The sequence below is a fragment of the Cnephaeus nilssonii genome, assembly GCF_951640355.1.
Source record: "Cnephaeus nilssonii genome assembly, chromosome: 3".
NCBI lineage: Eukaryota > Metazoa > Chordata > Mammalia > Chiroptera > Vespertilionidae > Cnephaeus > Cnephaeus nilssonii.
The window spans coordinates 5598006-5618001 of NC_137074.1; the positions used below are offsets into that span (position 1 = coordinate 5598006).

General features: G+C 49.4%; 1 protein-coding gene across 1 annotated transcript in view; it reads right to left on the reverse strand.

The window, feature by feature from the left end:
• Positions 1-1030: 1030 nt before the first annotated feature.
• DSCAM (DS cell adhesion molecule) overlaps positions 1031-19996 on the reverse strand; it is a gene marked incomplete at both ends in the record, with an annotated part of 461963 nt that continues 442997 nt past the window's right edge. Inside the window, 3 exon segments of the mRNA XM_079762252.1 lie at positions 1031-1383; positions 13821-14123; positions 15496-15693. Coding sequence (XP_079618378.1) covers positions 1031-1383; positions 13821-14123; positions 15496-15693 — 854 coding nt within the window.

A 19996-nucleotide genomic window follows, 5' to 3' on the forward strand; every position in this document is an offset into this window, starting at 1 on the left:
CTGGTCATACATACCATCTCTGCTGTAACTAACACCTCAACGCGCCCTGTGGCATGAAACAGACAAAACGCGACTGGAGCGTGTGGCTGTGTGCCAATAAAACTTTATTTATAAACACAGCAGTGGGCTGGGTTTGGCTCTCAGGCCATCTTTGCTGCCCTCTGGCCCAGCTGGAGGGCCAGGGGGCAAGGAGCACCACATCTGGGAGGCTCAGGACAGCCCCTCGCTGAGCCCGAGACCAGCTGCGGCTTCTGCGCGGTCCCAGGCATTCCCACGGAGGCCGGAGCGTGGGCCGCCTGGCTGGTGTATCAGACTGAGTTCTGGGTTCAGCTCTGGGATTCGCAAACAACAGCATCCGTGAGAAGGAGGACCCAGCGATCAGGAGGAGACGAGAGAAGCAGACATCGAAATAAAGGCAGACAACCTTTTCTTCTTTATTTCGCTTAGACAAAATGCAAAGAGTGTCTCTTTAAATGAAAAAAATAAACAAAAAAGAAAACCAAATCGGTCCCCCCCTCCCCTTCACGGACGGCACTCATCCTAAGTAACAACAGAAGAAGGTCAGACCGAGGCCCAGTTTCTAATGGGAAAGAAAGGTGTGCAGACATGAGTAAGTCTCCCCCTGCCCCCGCGCCAGCGTTCCTTGCAGATCCACAGAGAGCGGAATATCCTTTCCTGTTTTCTTTCTCGCATCGTGTGTGATAGAACTTCCGGTCAGAAGGTTTAATTAGTCCCCCATGCACGTGTAGAAAATCAGTAAAAATGCAATAGCCTGTGAAGATCATAAAACTGGACTTCTTTCCCAAAAAATCAGATGCCCAGGCAGATGGAGCTCACACTCAGACAGAAAAAAAGCAGGAGAGTCTTTGCACTGTCTGTGGTTGCAGTAGTTTCTCTTTTTTTTAATATATTTTGGCAATTTTCTTTAATTATAAATATTGGAATTCCGTAAAAAAAAGGTAGCTTTGATTGAGTTTTTTTTTTTTTTTTTTAAACCGTATTTACAACCGCGGTCCAGCCATGCTGTGTGTTATACCAGGGTGTACGACTTGGCGTACGGATTGCTTCCTTTCAAGTGGCCCCGGGAGTCGAGCAGCGATTCCTGGGAGCTGCTCATTTTAGCTGCCTGGCCCAGCTCGGCCCCTTCGCGCTGAGGTAATGTGGCCACGGCCCCCTGCGGCCACTGCTGTCCCTCTCGGGCGGAGGACGTGGCCGAGGGCGCCTCCATGGGGATGGGCTCCAGGACCGTGGGGCGCTTCAGGGTCTGACTTTTCTGCGGCTCCAAGCACGCCTGCCCTAAGCTCAGGTCCCTGCTGGTGCCTGGACCACTGCGGTTCAACAAGAAGTCCATTCGAAGGTATGGAGGCAAGTGGATGAGGTCACCTGCAAAGACACAGAGCAGTTAGTTGGGTGGTTCAGGTGGCGAGCGGGTGCCGAGGGCCCCTGTGCCCATGTGACAGGCCACCCAGGGCTCAGAGGTGAGCCCTGCACCCGGTGAGGCTGTCAAGACCCCTCGTCAGAGCTCGCTGCAAAGGCGGGACCACCCTCCCCTCTAACGTGCTGGCCTCTCGATGGCACAGGAGCCCTTCAGTGTCACACTTAACCAGACAAATGAGGTCACAAGGTCCTTCCGAAGCCCACAACGGAAAGAGAAACCACATCAAAATAATAATAATAGATAAATAAAGAGAAAAAGAAAAACTACATCCAAGGCAGACGTGCACACCAGGTGTGCAATGTGCTCCCCGAGTCCCAGGTGTGATGGGAAGCGCTGGGGGAGCAGGGGCTCCGGGGGTGACAGAGAAAAGACAACCGAGTGCCGGATCTGGTCTCGGCAGTTCCACAGACTGTGTCACCTGCAAGCTACTGGGTTTCTCTGACCGCTTTTGGTGAAAATGGCCCCCGCGACGCTTTAGATTTGGCTCCGTGAAATCAAAGGAGCTCTAATTCGACGTGGGCCTCAGGCAGTGAATGGGATCAAGGGAAAGCCGATAAGAAGGGCCTTGACAATGACCTGGCACAGGACTCTTGGACAAAGACTGGCATAACGTGGCCTTCGTGTGGAAAGGGTTTTGGAACCTGGTGCGTCTGGATTCAGGCTTGGAAGCAATGATGCATGAGGTCTGTCACTATGGAGTCTAAGGTCAAGGGTCCAGGTGTATCTTGTGATGGGCATTAGTCTTGTTCCTGAAAAATGGGATGTTTAATGAAAAATAATGAAACCTCATGCCCCGAATGCCTTTTGTGATAACATTGAAAATGATTTATCTTTATTTCTGGTGGCGGATGTGTTATTCATTCTCTCTAGTGGGGGTTAGTTATTTGCAAACAGATATCATGAAATAATTAACAGCTGCCATTAAGAAATGACATAAACTGGGAAAGTTCTTTGTAGTGTAAGGAATATTTTACATATGAGTCAACTCTAATTTGCCACATTTTGAAATTTGTGGATTTTTATATATTCAGTTTCCTAAAAGTGACTGTCTTTATTACTAAGAGCCTAATAAGCAAATTATATTAATTTGTCCTCTTATTTATTAACATGACTATTATTTCTTAGTATTGTTAAAAAATACTTGACATGTGGAGTTACTGGCCTCCAGGGTTATTTTAAAATGTAGGTCAAGAATGCGCTTGCTCTTCCTGAGCCCAGTGACCCTGGAACACGTGACGTGCTAGTAATGTGTTGTCACAGATCCGGGAATGAGTTTCTACCCAGCGGCTCCCCACAGAGTGAGGGACGTATGAAGCCCCTAAAAAGCAATCACATCTGGGTCCCAGCTGGATGGCAGGATGCGGGGGTCCTAGATTACCTGGGAAAAATGTGTGTGGAATCAAAAGACAGCCCACCATATCTGCCTGCTGTCCCCAGGGGCTCGCACTTTAGATAGAGTGATCAAGAGGGTCAGGGCAGCTGGGAAAGACTGGCGAGGACTGGAAATCATGAATAATGGCGACAGCTTAGCGCTGCGTCTCTATACCCGTGTCTGCTGTGTAGATCTGGCAGGCCCCTCTCAATACCTACTATCTCTGGTGACCCGGTTTCTCAGGAAAAGCTTTATGATGTTGTATGATGCTCCATTAGCTCTTTCAACAGTGTGTGTGCTTTCTGAGTAGCACCCAAAGTAGCCCTATCAACTGTGTGAACGCTGCAAATGAGCTCTCTTCATCACTCATGCACCTAGGCAGCAGCGAGCACCCATGTCTCTTCATCACTCATGCACCTAGGCAGCAGCGAGCATCCATGTAAGTGGTGGTAAGCTTTGTTTATTAAAGGTACTTGGGTCCATTCAAATCCCACCCCATGTGCTAGTCCAAGGACCACTTGGGAAACCGGGTTCTCTAATCATCCATCCATCTTGCATGTTCTTCAGACGCCTATAGAGACAACCCAGGAAAAGAGAGAAGTGAAATGGAAAACCGTGGTGGCAACCAGGATGTGGGTACCTGATCGCCTTAACTTCCCTGCTCTCCCTTCGCCTGTCTCACACATGAGAAACTAAACAATGATTCTAACGGTGGTGATGAAGAGTAGAGGTCGGGATGACATTGCCTGCATTTCATCTGCTATAAATCTGGGCTCAGTTTCTTCATTCACAAAATGGGACCAATGGCAGAACCTACCATGTAGGGTTATGGTGAGGATTGGATCAGATAACGCATGTGAAAAGGCACGATCAGATGTCTTCCTTCTCAGAGAGACTGAAGTTATGGGCTGGGGATCCGCCAGGGACATGAGCTGGGAACTATTGTTTTATACCTTTGTTTGTCTTTAGTGAGTTGATTAGGGTTCACCCAAAAGATATGTCCAGGTCCTAGCCCTCGGAATCTGTGAATGTGACCTTATTTGGAGAAAGAGTCTTTGCAGGTGTAATTAAGGTCAGGATCTCCAGATGAGATCACCTGGATTTAAGGTAGGCCCTAAATCCAATGACACCTGTCTCCATAAGACACAGGCAGAGGGAGATTTGAGGCACAGAGAAGAGAGAGGATGCCATGTGGAGATGGAGGGGCAGGTTGAATGATGCGGCCACAAGCCAAGGAATGTCCAGGGCCACGAGAAAGCAGAAGAGGCAAGGAAGGATTCTTTCCTAGCATTTCAGGAGGGGGCCCGGCTCTGATGACACCTTGGTTTTGGACTTCTGGCCTCCAGAACTGTGAGAACATTAAATTTGTTGATTTAAGCCACCAAGTTTGCGGTACTTGGTTACGGCAGCCACAGGACACTAACACAGATGCCCTTCCTTCTTGGCTGGGGTGGGCTGGGAATGTCACGAGAACTCTTTCTGAAGGTTCTGTGTAGGGTGACAGTCTCTGCTTCCATAAACCATGGGAAGGAGGAAATCGCTCTTTAACAATAACAGGAACCTACGTGGTTGTGTTTCACAGGGTCCCTCCTGTGCTCTGAGCTTGTAGGGGCGCCTCTGTGGGCTAACCTGTCACCCATCCTTCCTTCTCCACTGAGGCCAAGTCAGAGTCACTTCTTCCAGTTTCCCTGCTCCCTGGGGGGGTGTAGATGCTTGTCCAGCTGCCCCCAGAGGCCCCTGAGGGTTAGATTCGAAGCAGCTCTCCTGGATCTTCTCCAGGAGCGAGTAGGAGCCTCAGCCCTCTGCATGCTCCCCGGGGCTCCACATCCATAGCTAAGTAGCCAGGACCCCCTTGGGTTCTTCCATGTGTCTGACAGCAGCAGTGACCCCGGAGCTCAGGATCTCTTTTGCTTTGAATTCCAAAAAGTCATTTCTCTCAGGTGCACAGGCCCCTTGCGTGTAAACCCACGTGGCCACAAACATGGGTGGAGCCAAAGCCCGTCCTTAGGGCTGTCTCTAGTGAAATCCGCTACCGTGTCGTTCACGTCTATTCTCAGCAAGGATGTACACTGTCTATTATTTAACTTCCTCTTCCTTGTTTCTGTCCAGCTTTCCTCTCTACCCCTCTCTGAGTTTAGAGATCAGAGAGATGGAAATACACACACACACACACACACAACAGAGGAAAGAAACATGGAAACAGAACAAGGAGAGATGAAAACAAGAGATAAAGAGCCACAGATAGAGAAAAGTGGATGGAAAAGGAACTGAACTGAATCATGGGATGCGGCAGAGAGGAGGAGAAAGAGGACATGGAGGCGGCACTATGGGAACACATGCAGGTTACAGGTGACAAGAGGGCCCTGTCCCCAGGTCTGACAATGGTGGCCCAACCTCCCTGGGGCATCTGTGTTATGGAAGCATTTCTCCACTTTGCCTCATCGGCCTGTAGCCCCCATACCACAGCTGCATCCCTCACCCCATGCCAGTCAGAGGCTCTTATGATTTATGCCTCGAGGAATGATTTGGCTATGATTTCAATGTTATGCCTTGTTATTTGTCATAATGGTCTATTTCTCACCCTCCTGTCACTGCCCTCTGGGAACCTTTGGTGCCACTAATATTTCCAATGTTTCCCCCTGTCCCTAACCACTTTACTCACTGGTGCCGTCTCAACTCCTCACCTCCACCCTGACCAGCACAGACTGCCCGGTTGGTGCCAGATTCATCTGCGATAGAAGCTTGAAGCTTGCCGTGCCTGCTAAGGGAGCCTTCGGGCCATGGCCGGCCCGACTGTGTGGAAACTGCTGCATTAAACCTGCCTCTCTTTAGCCGAAGACCAGGAGACCCCCTCCTATCAGGAAAGCAAAGCTTCCTGAACATTCTCAATATATTCAGACTCACACACAAGTCTGAATGCATTTCAGCTTCAGAAGAATAAGGGCAAAATCAATACCTAAACAGGAGAAGAATCAGTCGATTGAGAAAATCTATAATGAGTGTACATTCCATGAATCTATTCCCAGACAATGGTTCCTGCCATTCGCCATGCACACACCAGGGGGAAATGTCGAAAGTCTGGATCAATGGTTCTCAGCCGTGGGTGATTTTGCCCCCAGGGGGCAGATGGCTATGACTGAAGACATTTTGGGTTGTCACAGGTGGGGGTGGGACTAGCTCCCGGCTTCTGCTGGACAGAGCCAGGGATGCTGCTCAGCATCCTCCTATGCACAGCACCATCCACCTCAAAGAAGGATCCTGTTGCTAAGAAACTCATTTCGAAGGTCAAAGTTCATCTTTCCAAGTGGGTCCTTATATCACTTGAAATACACTGAATTCAATCAGCATAAGGACTCATACTCCTCAGCCTCATCTAGTCCACAAGGAGTTATGGCCTCAGTTCTTCATGGGAAAAGTGAGGGATGGGCCCCACGGGACAGCAGCCAGAGGGCCTCCATTTGACCTGGTGGGTGGGAGCTTAGGACAATGGAAAGAGCGTGAACTAGAGAGTTCTGCACTTTGTGTCCAAATCCTGTCTCTGAGAAAGACAAATATCACACGATCTCACTTATATGTGGAATCTAAAGAACAAAAGAAACTGAACAAAATAGGATTAGAGGCATGAATGCATGGAATAGACTGACAAATCTCAGGCGGGGGGGGGGGATATGGGAAGAGATCAAGCAAAGACTATATATGCATATATGCATAGGCCATGGACATAGGTATTAACATGGTGAAGGCCTAGGAGGGGTGAGGGCAGGGTGGAGGGAGGCAAAGGGGGCAAAAATGGGGGACATCTATAATAGAATTAATAATAAAAAAGTCCTGCCTCTAAATTGTTCTGTGACCCCTTCCAGTTTCAGCTCTTAACTTTAGTCAATTGAAGGAAGGACGTTAATTTCTAAAGGTACCTTTAAGTCTAAAAGATCCTTTCTTATGCTCTGTCTGCCTGTGAGGACGGGTTAAGCACATCTGTATGAGGAATTTGGGGATACGTATGGAACCAAAGAATGCATTTCTTTATATATATTATTGATTTCAGAGAGGAAGGGAAAGGGAGAGAGAGACAGAAACATCAATAACGAGAGAGAATCATTGGCTGCTTCTTGCACGCCCCACACTGGGGATTGAGCCTGCAACCTGGGCATGTGCCCTGACCAAGAATCAAACTGAGACCTCCTGGTTCATAGGTCGATGCTCAGCCCCTGAGCCACGCTGGCCAGGAGAATACATTTCTAAGAGCCTCTGATTCCAAGGCATACCACAAGAGCCTTCTTCCTCTTCATTAGCCACTGAGACATGCATAGGCTTCCTCAACCAACGCCTGCGGAATGAAAGTGACTCAGGGTCCCTAGGGACCTACAACTCCACTGGGGCCACCTACAAAGGAACTTCCATCAATTGCTAATAAGGTTTGATATCTGTGCTTGGATGAAGCTTGATATTAATGCAAAAGTAAGCAGCAAAGAATGATAACCTTGAGTTCTGGCAATTTCAATGAAAATCACACGGATCAGACTTGCAATCACACTGCAGCTTCAAAGAGCCAGCCACCAGGGAGCGTGCAGTCCGCCCACACCAGCGCAGGTGAGATCTAACACTTCTTTAGTTTAATATTAATGCGGCAGCATGGTAATGAAAGCTTGTAAACCAACCTCTCTTGGTAAATGAATCTTCACTCCCTAAGGCAACCAGGAAAACCCCTCAATAAATAATGCGAGATAGCTATCGAAGGCCCATGGACACAGCTCCTGTTCCCACTCCTGGCTTGTACTTCAGAGGCCTCATGCATTTTTCAGAGCTCATCGATACATCCTCCTACTCACTAGTGAACTTTAACAACTACACTGTGGCCCTGGCCGGTGGGGCTCAGTTGGTTGGAGCGGGTTTGATTCCAGGTCAGGGCACATACCCAGGTTGTGGGTTTCATCTCTGGTCAGGGTGCGTGTGGAGAGGCAATCGATCCATGTTTCTCTCTCACATCTACGTTTCTCTCTCTCTCGATTTCTCCCCCTTCTCTATCTAAAATCAATAATAATAATAATAATAATAATAATAATAAAAATAAAAGCAAAAAACCCCACACACTACACTTGTATACGAAGTGGGGCTCGAACTGCTCATAGCTCTTCTGAACTAAAGCAGTTCTCAACCAGAAGCAGGATTGGAATCTGCCCTGACTTTTAGGCAAGCGTGGAGCTCATTAACAGGGACTGAGAAGTCCCCAGTGAGGAAGAGGCCATGGGGCTCAAAGAGAGCTCCCACGTGAGACCCATGGGGACCACACACTGGGGGCCACTGAGGAGGAGTCCGGCTGGGGCCTTGTACCTGCCCAGCCATGAGGCTGGCAGACCTGTCTCAGCAACCCTGTGCATACTGAGTTGTCCCACGGAAGGGCTGAGTTAGCCTGGAAATGAGAACCTTCCAGACAGAGGAAGTAGATGCTTATAGATTTCAGAAGGCCAACGAGTTGGAGCCCAGAGAGCAGGGGTCATGCCTGGTGAGGAAGAAGAGGCTGGCCTCTCAGAACCTCGGAGGTCTTTATCCCGAGAGCAATTCATCTGGACTGGAGAGGGCTGGCTATACACTTGAATTTATGGCTGTGGCTTCTCAGTGTGGGAAGAAGGCTGCATTAGGACTTGGTGCCAGCCGTGTCTACACAGGACCACAGTGAAAGACGATGGTCTTTGCTGTCCTCTTCTTACCTTTTTGTATGTTCCCAGGACTGTCAGGTTGCTCCTGACTCATCATGGCATCACATTGGGTATTGTGTAGTCTCTTCTCTCTCTCTCTCTCTCTCTCTCTCTCTCTCTCTCTCTCTCTCTCTCTCTTTCTCTCTCTCTCTCTCTGACTCTTGGTCTGCTGCCATGATACTCCATGCTATTCTGGTAAACTATGAAGACTATGGGAAGTGTTGGTTTAATATCCAGTATTAGCACTTTCATGTCTTTGAGTAATACCAGGTGCAGTATCTTTTCATGGAGAAGAGTCAATAACTATGGGATGAATAAACGAGTGCAATATACTTGTTATATTTGTGTTTCTGTAGATGCAATCACTATGGTGAGCCTCTGCTTGCATCTGCAGCCCTGGAATCTAGAAGCTTCCTTCTGCTCACACCACAGGACACAGGGAGCCTGCCTGCCTCTCCATCACAGGTCTGTCAGGCACAGGCCTCCTCCTCACCTTCCACCATCTTTGGGATCCCCAACAACCCCAATAAGAGAACCAAGAAAGGCAGCGAGCTGACAAAGGGGCTCAGAGGTCAGAGAAAAGGCTGTTGGAACAAAAGAACAGACTCGGGCACTGGGGAACGCACAGCAGCAGCTGCTAAAACCCTGCAAGCACCTGGCAGGTCTGTGGGCTTGGTGCTGCGACCAGTGCAGGGTGGGGAGGAGGAGGCTGCAAAAGGCCAGTGGGCTGAGTTCCCAGCTTGGGGCCCTTCTGAACACGCATCACTTTCTGTGTCCGAGGGACATCGGACTAAAATTAAAGCAGGGTCTTTAAGAAGACAAAATTGCAAATGCACATCAGAGAGACTTGGTTTTTCCAGGAGGGAGCCAAGATGAGCACATTCGAATATTTGGGTCCACGTAGAGTGGGGCGTGAAGAGCAATGTGCGGAGGTGTTGTGAATGGCTCCTGGGTCCTTCTAACTTGAATCTAAGGGGTATTTGAAAGATTGTACATTTGGCAGCTCAGAGGGAACTCTTGCTCTCAAGGCCATTCCTGTCTCCCAGCCTTTGCCTTCTTTCTTCCCTCTGGACCACTGGTCCCTGAGGATCTCTGCTTCCTCCTCTGGTCACTCAGAGAACCGCCCAGCTGGCAGCAGGCAGTGGCCATTTCTAGCCGAAGGGCAGCTGCTTTCATCATGGGATGGTGGAGGTCAAGGCTGGGGTCCCTGGATGTGCCAGCTGAGCTCCAGAGGGGCAGAATTTTCCCCGCTGCTAGCGGGGCAGGCCCTATTAGGTTGCACATTTGAAGCTTGCACTTGATTTAAGTAGCTTTGTGCAATGGCATCTCTCGAGGGCATAGGGCACACATCATGAATAAAGAAGCAGTAACCCAAGAACGGTAGAAACTGGCTCAAGATGCTACCCGAAACCAAGACGAGACGCTGTAATCCAAGTCTCAGAAGCCACCCTGGTCAAGAGGAAAAGAAGCGGTTACGCTTTCCAGCTGTTTCTGGAGGAATACAGAGTTTTGTTTGCTTTGTTTTGCTTGTTTTTAAAGACAGAAATAGCCATCTCTTACTGAGAAAACAGGACAAGTACACACATGGTACTATATTTAAAATATACAAGTCCTAGAAATACAGCAAATCCAAAATCCAGGAACTACTAACAATCTAAAGCTAGATCCTGAGGTGTGCCTCAGGGGTGAGCTGTCCACATTTCCTGGGGCACCCCCCCGCTCCCCATTTAGCTGAGGAAGAGATTCCTCTCGACTTGTTAAGAGCAAGGAAAGAGAAGAAATTACTTTGTTTAAAGTTCACCTGGAAGATGGCATGCACTTCAATGTCTTCTGGTATTTTACTCACAATTCCTAATAACCTTTATATTTTCACCAATTGGCCAGCCTTATCACTGTCAGCCACAACCTATTCATTCGCTTGACAATGTTTATTAAGCACCTACTGTGTGCCAGACAGAGTGTTAGGAGCATATATTCAATTCCACTAAACCAATTAAACATATTCCTCGAACAGTCACTCTGCTGCCAGATATCTGCTAGACTCTGGGAGAGAAATACAAGACATGTTTCCAATCTTCCCAGAGCCACCATTTGGCCAAGTTCATTTAACTAGATCTTTATTTGTAGAGAGTTTAAAAGCTTGGGATTGTAATTAAAAAAAGAGCACCTGATGGAGGAGAAGGATAGCCAGAGATTTTTCCCAAAGACACACTCTGACTGAGAGCCACCCCGAACCATGCAAAGCACAGGCACACACCCAAGGAACTGCTAGTGTGACGCAGCCCCCAGTCAGCAGGATGATAAATTGTCACCTGGGGTTTTGAGCCCGGTGTGGCGTTTAGTTGTATTATAAGGAGCAACATATAGGCTTCCAGAAGGAGGAAATATTTTTTTTCCTAAAAAGCCTATTTAATGTTAACCAACTAGTCATCTAGTGTGGACCAAACAAAGTTGGTGGACATGAGGATTCCCACTGATTTAAACTATTATTCATTCCTAAAGTTATAAAATCATTTTAGTCTAAGGCAGCGGTCGCCAACCAGTGGTCCGCGGACCACTGGTGGTCCGTGAGGTCCGAAAGGTGGGCGACCGCTGGTTTAAGGAGTATGTTAAGATGATAGCAACTTACGTAGTTGCGATCTTCCCACTGCTTCAATGGATCCAGGCAACAACATCATGAAAAGGCTTAAACGTTTTTCACTATTAAGCCAACAATATGAACAAGTCATCAGAAAGAAACTCAAGCCCGGACTTATTGCAAGGCCGGCACAAACGGGACAGTCCTGTAACCCAGGAGCTCATCTGTGAAGGGGGGTGGGGGGGGGGTGGCCGTGTATCTTAGATGGAAGCCTAAGGTCCCTAACTGGGTGGGACGAGAATGAGGTGGATGCTCCCCAGGACATCACTGGCCCCCGAAGGAGAACAAACAAAAGAAGGAAGGGAGAAGGGAGCCAGCAGCAACCCTGGAGTCACCCTGGAGTCACTGGGAACTAACAATGTCAACAGGCAACAACAGACACAACTGCTAACAGCTTCACCTGCGTAGGTTCCATTTGTCTTAAACCCCATAGAGTAGGCGCCCACGTTGTAACCACTGGACCAGCTCAGAGTGGTCCTTTCTTGTTTCTGACAAGACCTGGAACCAAACTTTAAACCTTGAATGTAACCACTCAAGAGTAACACCTTGGACCCTTAACTCCCCACCCCCTACCCCAGAGCCAAAGGCAAGGCTTGACCACAACCTGAGCACCAGGGACCCTTCCAGAAGCAAAGGGGCCGCTGTCCAGGAGATTCAGTGCTGAATCCCCTTAAATCCTGCTCCGACTCCTCCATCGGGGAGACAGAGTTGAACTTTGCCTCCTGTCTCCGTGCCATTTGACTTCTTCATAATCAGAGACTTTTCTTTTCTCAAACCGGTGCCATAGTATTGGCTTCTACGTGCATCGGGCAGTGAGTGCTTGCTGGGTAACAATGTTTTTCCCATTTTACAGATGCAGCCACTGAAGCCCAGCAAGACTAAACATGCCCACAGGCATGCTTTCTTGCCTCCTGTCCTTTTTAAAAAATATATTTTTATTGATTTCAGAGAGGAAGTGAGAGGGAGAGAGAGATAGAAACATCAACGGTGAGAGAGAATCATTGATCAACTGCCTCTTGCATGCCTCTCCCACCCCTGTCCTGCCCCCTCCTATTGGGGATTGAGCCCACACCCAGGCATGTGCCCTGACTGGGAATTGAAACGTGACCTCCTGGTTCATAGGTTGAAGCTCAGCCACTGAGCCACACTGGCTGGGTTCTCCTCTCCTGTCTTCCTCACATTCAGGCGGGGCAGCCACAGAAAGTCACGGCAGTTTGTCCTACGTTTCTCTGCATTTGCTTGCATGTAAGTGTCAATAACAAAAAAAATACTTGAAATAACAACACCCATAAATAACAGCTCACCCTCTCCCTGAGGAGGTATCGGAATGAAACTAAATGAAGCCATCACTCTTTATTGTCTGCTGGCGAGGAACTTTGACTCTGCTTGGAAGATTAGTCGCTGGATAGACAATTCTCATTTTATATATTTTTATGTATTTATGAGGCTCATTTCAGCTGGGCCTTATGCCATAAAACCTAAAGGAATCACAGTAATTTAAAAGGGAAGATAAATGTTTGAAATAGAACCAGTGTAGTGGTTCAGGAAATGGGAGAAAGAGAAATAAACCTGGATTCAACAAGAAGAGACAGGCCAGTCTGCGAAGCAAAGTCTACAGGTACCTATTTCGGTGTGAGGAAAAGAGGTGATTTTTCAGAGAATCACTACTAATGGCTGCCTTGGTTTGGATCCAGTCTAACGATGTGCTTTATTTGCCCTGTATAGTGGTATGCAAACATCTGAGCCAACGCTTAATAACTGCGAGTGTCCATATAAAACCAAGATTTCTGGCTTCTCTTGAGAAACTCGCTCATACTGGGTCCCCATTTCCACTTGGGATCAGTTGGGGGGAGCTTGCTAGGGCCATTTGCTCTAGATAGTCCCTGAGCTCTTGAATTGTCCCTGTCCCATCACTCCCTTTCCCCCTGCTTCGTAGTCTCTTCATTTAGTTACAAGATCTGCGAGGCCTGCAGGCCTTAGGGTTTGCAGCTCCATCCACAAACCCAGACCACTCTCCCAGGCTCAAGACAGAGACCAAACTGCAGTGGATGTAACAGTAGCCAGTCACTGTCACGTTGGGTAACTCAGTAAAACCAAGGTCCAAATGCTGGTGCCCTGTAGGGCCTCTCTCCTTTGAAGCCCTCAGTGGCAGCAGATTTAAAACACAGCCCCGGGATTTTGAAGCTCCTCCAGAACCTGGGCTCCTTGAACAATAGAATATGGCAGAAGTGACATGTCACTTTCTAGCCCCAGCCTTAAGAAACTGGCTATTTCCACTGTCTGTCTCTTGGGACACTGGTTCTCACCCCAGAGTCACCATGATATGAGGAAGCCCAAGCCACCCTGTGGTGGAGAAACCTACTTAGGGCGGATGCAGCTAGCACCAACTCTCCACGGGACAAGGGGGGGGGGGCGGGGGAGCCACTTTGCAGGTGGCTCCTGCAGCCCTGATTGAGCCTCCTGTCTGACCTGCTGGAGCAGAGATGAGCTGTCTCCACGAAGCACTGAGCAAATGTCAAACTCATAAACAAAATGGGTGATTGTTGTTGTAAGCCAAGAGCTTTGGTGTGGATCACTACGCAGCAGTCAATAAACAGAACATCCCGTCTAAACCCCGAGCAGGGTGAATCAGGACGGGAGCTTCCCTACACAACGGTGCGCGCACTTCCTGCTCACCTGGCCGATGTGCCTTCGGAACCGCCATGTTCATCACTCGCCCTCCATCCTGAGGTTTGGGGGGAGATGCAGTGAACCTGCAGATCCCCGACTCTGAAGGGGTGCTGGAGGTCAGACTGTCTGTGTACTCATTTGTCCCTGCCGTCAACTGTTCGGATGATGTGTCCGAGATGAAGCACTCAGTGATGGTGAACTTGGCGTGCCTCAGCTGCTCTTCCATCTTGGCGTGCTCGTAGGCCCTGGCCAGCTCTTCGTAGGTGGAGGAGGCACTTTCAGTGGAGACCATGCTGCTCCGAGCTCGATCTGTGCCGGGAAGCAGAGAAACCAGGCGGGGGATGATCACTATGTTTGCACAGACTGACCACCCTCTCGGGCTTGGGGCGATTTCTCCCAGGTCACAGGACCACGCAGCAGGCGTCCTTGGTCTTTGAGGACTGCCTTTGTCACCCAGAGGCCGCTTCATAAGCCTCAGCACAGTGGGCTCAGGAAACTCTGTGTTTCCAACCGTGGGGTGGGGGTGGGGTATCACTGTAGTCCAATACCCCAGCCTGGAGCATTTCCATAAGTCAGTAAAGCATCCCCCTTTAAAAATTCTGCTTTTCATTCAAACAGAATTTTGGGGAATGTGCCTAAATGACCTGCGTGCCCCTCCCTGCTTGGGTTTGCCAATGGATCTGTACCACAGAGACTCTGATGGGTGTGAAGGACAAGCTCCGCAGCTCAGCGTCTCCAGCCTGGGCGTGGCTTGGTCATGTCAGGGAGACGTGATGAGGGTTAGAAACCGAGCTGTGACTAAGCACCAAAATTGGCCACTAGGCAGAATGGCCCCTGGTCCCCGGGACTCATTCTTTGCGGCTGCCACCCTTGGCGGGGACAGGAACCTTGCCAGGCCTGAAAGGGTGCAGCTGATTGGAGGAATCTCTGTATTTCAAGCTCATCAGTGCCAAAGTTTTGAAGTCGCCTCTGGGGAACTCTGAGAGTCTTATCAGAGAACTAACAGCCATAAAAATAAAGGTGCACGGTGACACTCCGCCTTGGAAATGCTATTTTTGCAGTATATCTTCCAGAACAAAAGAAAATGAGTGTTAAAATTTCCCACAGTGATTAGGTTTAGATATAATTCTTTTCAAAATTTAAGATGGGAGGGGGGTAGTCAGCCCAGTGCTATTTTTAGGGCCTGTCTCCTCTCCGAAGTGAAATCTGGGTGGTTGATGGCACAGACAAGATAGCTTGCCTTATAATCAAGCCCTGCTTAATTGTCAAGCGGGTCACCCTACAGGTGCTCCGACCTTGTCACCAACTCCAAGTGCAGCATCTTCATCCTGGAGAAAGCAGCGGGTCAGATGCCCTCCAAGTCCAACCAGACATGATTGCCCTTGTGTGGGTGAACATGTAAACATGCCGGTGTCTGCCAGCGGGTGGGAATGAGGAGGAGAAGGCAGCCTGAGCTGGGACTCAGGGCACCTGCAGAATGCTGCTCCTGGTTCTGTGGGCAGAAGTCACTGGCCCCGGAGGGCGCCGTGCTGTGCACCGCATTGGTGTCTGTTAGACAAATGCCCTAACCATTTGAAGGTGACCTTGAAAGGGAGTACGTACATACGTACGTAGGAGCCTGCAAAGCCCTTGGTGAGGGCGGGCTCATCCCGGGCGTGGGGAGGAGGTGTGAAGACCCTACCTGTGTCCTGTGAGGGGCTGACGCTGTAACTGTCACTCTCCTTGTCCATCGATCCTGTGGCCCTGGGCGTGGGCAGCCTCCAGTCAGTGGTGAGGGTGTGTGTTGAAATGGTGGGGTGGGGTCTGTTGAGGGTCCACTGGCTGGCGTACCGGTTTCTCGCTGTGGGCCCAGCCTTGGCGTTCCTCCTGGTGGTGGGATCTGCGAAGAGTCAAGAACAATGTCTGTCTCGGTCGCTGGAGGCAGCTGTGGTCAGCTGTGATAAAGGTGTGGAGTGCTGTGCTCCCGACCCAGCCCTATGACCCTCCCTGCAGGCTCCTGCCTCCAGGAAGCCCTCCGTGACTATCCCTGCCCAGAGCATGCATTTCCTTCCTCCCATGGTCAGAGACATTCATGTAATTCTGAAGCATTTAAACAAGCTCTGTAAGGGGAAGGACATTAGAACTGGACTCAGCTGTTACGGATCAGAACCACGCTTCTGGCTCTGAATAGTTTCATGGCACGATGTATGTTACTTAATAAACTTCCTGAGACTCCCGTCTTCTGTAACACAAAGAGCTTGGCCAACGCGCTCTAACTTGGCTTTCTTTCTACAATTCTCCTCCCGTGAGGTGTTGTTATGGTTTGAATTACATCCCCCAAAAAGGTGTGTCCACATTCTAATTCCCAGGACCTCAGAATGTGATCTAATCTGGAAATGGGTCACCGAAGAGAGATGTAATTAATTAGGATGAGGTCACACCGGAGTAGGGCGGGCCCTTGGTCCAACATGCCTGGTGTCCTTATAAGAAGAGACAGACAGGGCAGGGAGCAGGTTATGGGACGGGAAGGCAGAGAGTGCAGTGACGTAGCTGTAAGCCAAGGAACGTCAAAGGTTGTCAGCAACCTTCAGAATCTAGGAGGAGGCCAGGAAGGATCTACCCTTACAGGTGTCAGAGGGGGAATGAGCCTTGATCTTGGACTTCTGGCCTCCAGAACTGTGAGACACTAATTTCTGTTCTAAGTCACTAAGTTTGTGGTCCATTGTTGCAGCCACCCCAATGAATCTGACGTCTCCCATATACCGTGTTCTTGTATGGACTCGCTGCCTGGAGTATGACTGTTGTATTCATTCATTAAATTGCAGAGGGACGGTGCCTTTTTTGTCCTAATGCTCTCTTAGGCCTTTGCACATGGGAGCTTGACTCAACGAAACTGAACTTTGATGCAGATTTGGATATTCCCCCTGGAGACCAAATAGTTAATGTGTGTCTGGATGTCACTGCCCCCCAGCTTCCGAAGCACAGAGGCTGTGTACACACAGGCTGTTGCCACACAGGTTATGCTTTCTCTAAATCCAGAACCAAAGGCAACAGGTCAAAGAGGGGGGTTTAGGGGGAAAGGGGGACCAAGTTCTTTGCTCAACTCTCCAGCGAGTGAAGGAAAAGCTGTCCTAACAGCACAGACTGCTGGGCACTGGGGTGGACACGCATCTCCCTTTCTGGAAGCCCGTGGAAAGCAGAGGGGCTCAGGTGCTGCAACCATTTTTCTGGGCTCCGGCCTAAGGCAGCAGAAGATGCCACATGGGCGGCTTCCACCGTTGCGTTCTCTGCTTCTCAAAGAGGAACTCGAAGCAGCCACCTTTCAACATGGTCTGGCCGCTTCTAAACACAGCCGTCCATGCTCACTGCTCACCACTAATGGAGCAATTTCCAAGGAACAAAACCAGGAGGCCAAGCAGCAGCGTATTGCCCTGCCTCGCTTCTGGGCTCCCAGGAGCCTGCGTGTCTGACCAGGGCAGGGCTGCGTGCCCAGCCTTGGGGCCCTTTGCAGAGCGGACTCTCATTCCCGGCACACGCAGGTCCTTAGACGAATACATATGGTCCAGGGCCGCTTTATGGATGAAGCGATGGAAGCTCAGAGAGAAGCGACCCAGCTATTAAGTGATGAACATGGAGCCCAACACTTGACCTTCAGTCAGGGGTCGCCCATCACTCAACCACACATGTCCTCGCCCTGCACAGCTAATTGCTCTGAGGCGGTGTCCACTGGGCACGGGCTCGTCTATAATTCCAGGTTAAGTCACGGAAGGCCGACCCTGAAAGTGGGGAAATGACTTTCTTTTGAAATGGAGGCTTTTCCTCTGCAAGTTTCTGGTTATTGGACTTGGGACCTAATCCATCATCCTACAATGCTGGAGAGAAGCACCGAGATGGCAGCCAAATCAATAGGATTTAAGATGTCCTGGGTCATTAATATGCCCTGTCTTGGTGCCTATTCTCCGGGGCATTGATTTTAAGACACATTTCTTCCTGTACTTGCACAATTTCACGGAAGACTTTAATTGGGAGACTTTTTTTTTGCCTTGATTAGAATGCGAGCGATGGCCAAGCGCCGAGCTCTCTGGACAGCCAGGTTGGAATGATAAGTGTTTCTCCACGGAAATGCCAGGAGAGAGGTTCCCTGAGAGAGAGACACACGCTCTCATGGGTAGGAGGCGAAATGTCCTCCAGGCCCGAGGACTTGAGGAGGGAGCTTGTTATTTAACTGTTAATACGTCTCTTCTGGAAAATGACCCAGTCCCTTACATACAAGTTGAGTGTTCTCATTTTTATTCTTCTTGAAGTTTCTTGCAACTGCTAAGGCTGTGGAGCAGGTTTATTCCCGGTATGGATGCTTTTGGGGGAGGGGTCAGCTGGATAGTCCCATTTCAAAGACACAATCTCCTTCAACCCCCCAAAACCCTCGCCTGCATTCCCTCCGTCAAGCCCACCCACCCGTGGTGGGGCTGAGACCCTCACTACCTCAGCCCCCTTGCTCACTGACATCACCCATTGACATCACCCATGTGGTAGAAGGTTCCATGGGCAGGGACCACTTGTCAGCGTCTAGTCAAAGCCCCAGTTCTTCTCAAGGTAATTTGATTCTTCACCCCTTTTCTCTAGACCAGGACAGCCGGGCCGTGGCCTGATAATGTTGGGAATATAGGTCATGATATTACTTTCCTGAACCGCAGCCTGCAGTTCCGTTCTGCTCTGGGCAAATGTGTCTTAATCTATAGCATGCGGAGGTAGTTGACACATTTTTGTAATAATCAGGTTTTTGGAGCTTCTGTGTACTTGAACTGAACTCTTCTCCATGACAGCGCCTGAGACAGCAGCGGAAGTAAAAATTTTACTTGGATCCCACACGGTAGCTTCCTTTGTCTATTTCACTAGCTCATCTACTGACCTAACGTGTGTTGGAATTCACTGCTCCTGCATGGAAAGCCTTTTATGTGACTCCCCAACGTTATAATATAAACACAACTTAGCGATGCCGCCTCATGCCTGCTAGATGGCCAACGAATTAGAGGGTAAATGACATACATAATTCTTCGCCTTTCAGCATCAGCTCTGAACCTGCATTAAGCTCCTGCCCATGGAATCAAGTGACTTTAATGATCCTGAATTTGGGATGAGAGGCGTTTGTGGATAATGGGGTCATAGAACATGTCATGGGTACCGTGATGATGGTATTAATCTGTTTGTATTCCCTGATATTATAGGTGTCCAGGCCGCAGCTTTTCATGAGGAATTTCCCAGTGTCAGGACTGGATACTCCTGTTACTCAATAAACAAACATTCCTCACGGGATTATATACACGACACTCCTCGCCCAATCGGATTTCTCTGCAGTGCTGTGTCCAGTACCACTCTGGGTGATGGAGTGTGCGTTCTTTCAAAGTCTCAACAAAAAAGATCCAATCCATGTTGTGAGCTCTTCTTACTGAACAGATGTTGGAATCTATGGGGTCCCTGGATGTCCTATAAGGAGCATCATCTCTACTTAAAGGCAACACAGGGGGTTAAGAGTGGGGCTTTGGAGCTAGGTGCCCTAACTCCAGCTTCCCTACTGGCTGGCTGTGGGCTCATCGGATGTGCCCACTCCCCTCGCCTCTGAGGCCTGGGGTAACATCACCCACTGCAGAGCCTGTGTGATATGTGGAGAGATGAAGCTGTGGGCACAAGGGAGGGCTCAGCAAGTCTCAAGGCCCAGCCCATGATTCCTGAGTGACAAGCACCAGGCAAGGGAGGGAGCACGCCCTGTTCAATGGGAAGATGCTAGCAGGACATTTGGTAGGCTGATCCAGATGGCTAGAAACTCAAGTTAGAGGGTTTGACAGAAAAAACACCCATTAAAAATCATCAAACGAGCCCGGCTGGTGTAGCTCAGTGGTTGAGCATCAACCCAGGAAATAAGAGGCTGCCGGTTTGATTCCCACTCAGAGCACATGCCTGGGTTGCGGGCTCGATCCCCTGTAGAGGGCATGCAGAAGGCAGCCGATTGATGATGCTTCTCTCTCATCCATGTTTCTATCTTTCTCTCTCTCTCTCTTTCTCTCTCTCTCTCTCCCCCTTCCTTTCTCTCTAAAAAATCAATAAAAACAGGTTTTAAAGAAATCTTCACACGAGACGCTGGAGATGCCCCTGGTGTAGAAAGGAGCTCTTCAGTAGAGCTGGTAGGACAGGAGCTGCGTCTGGTG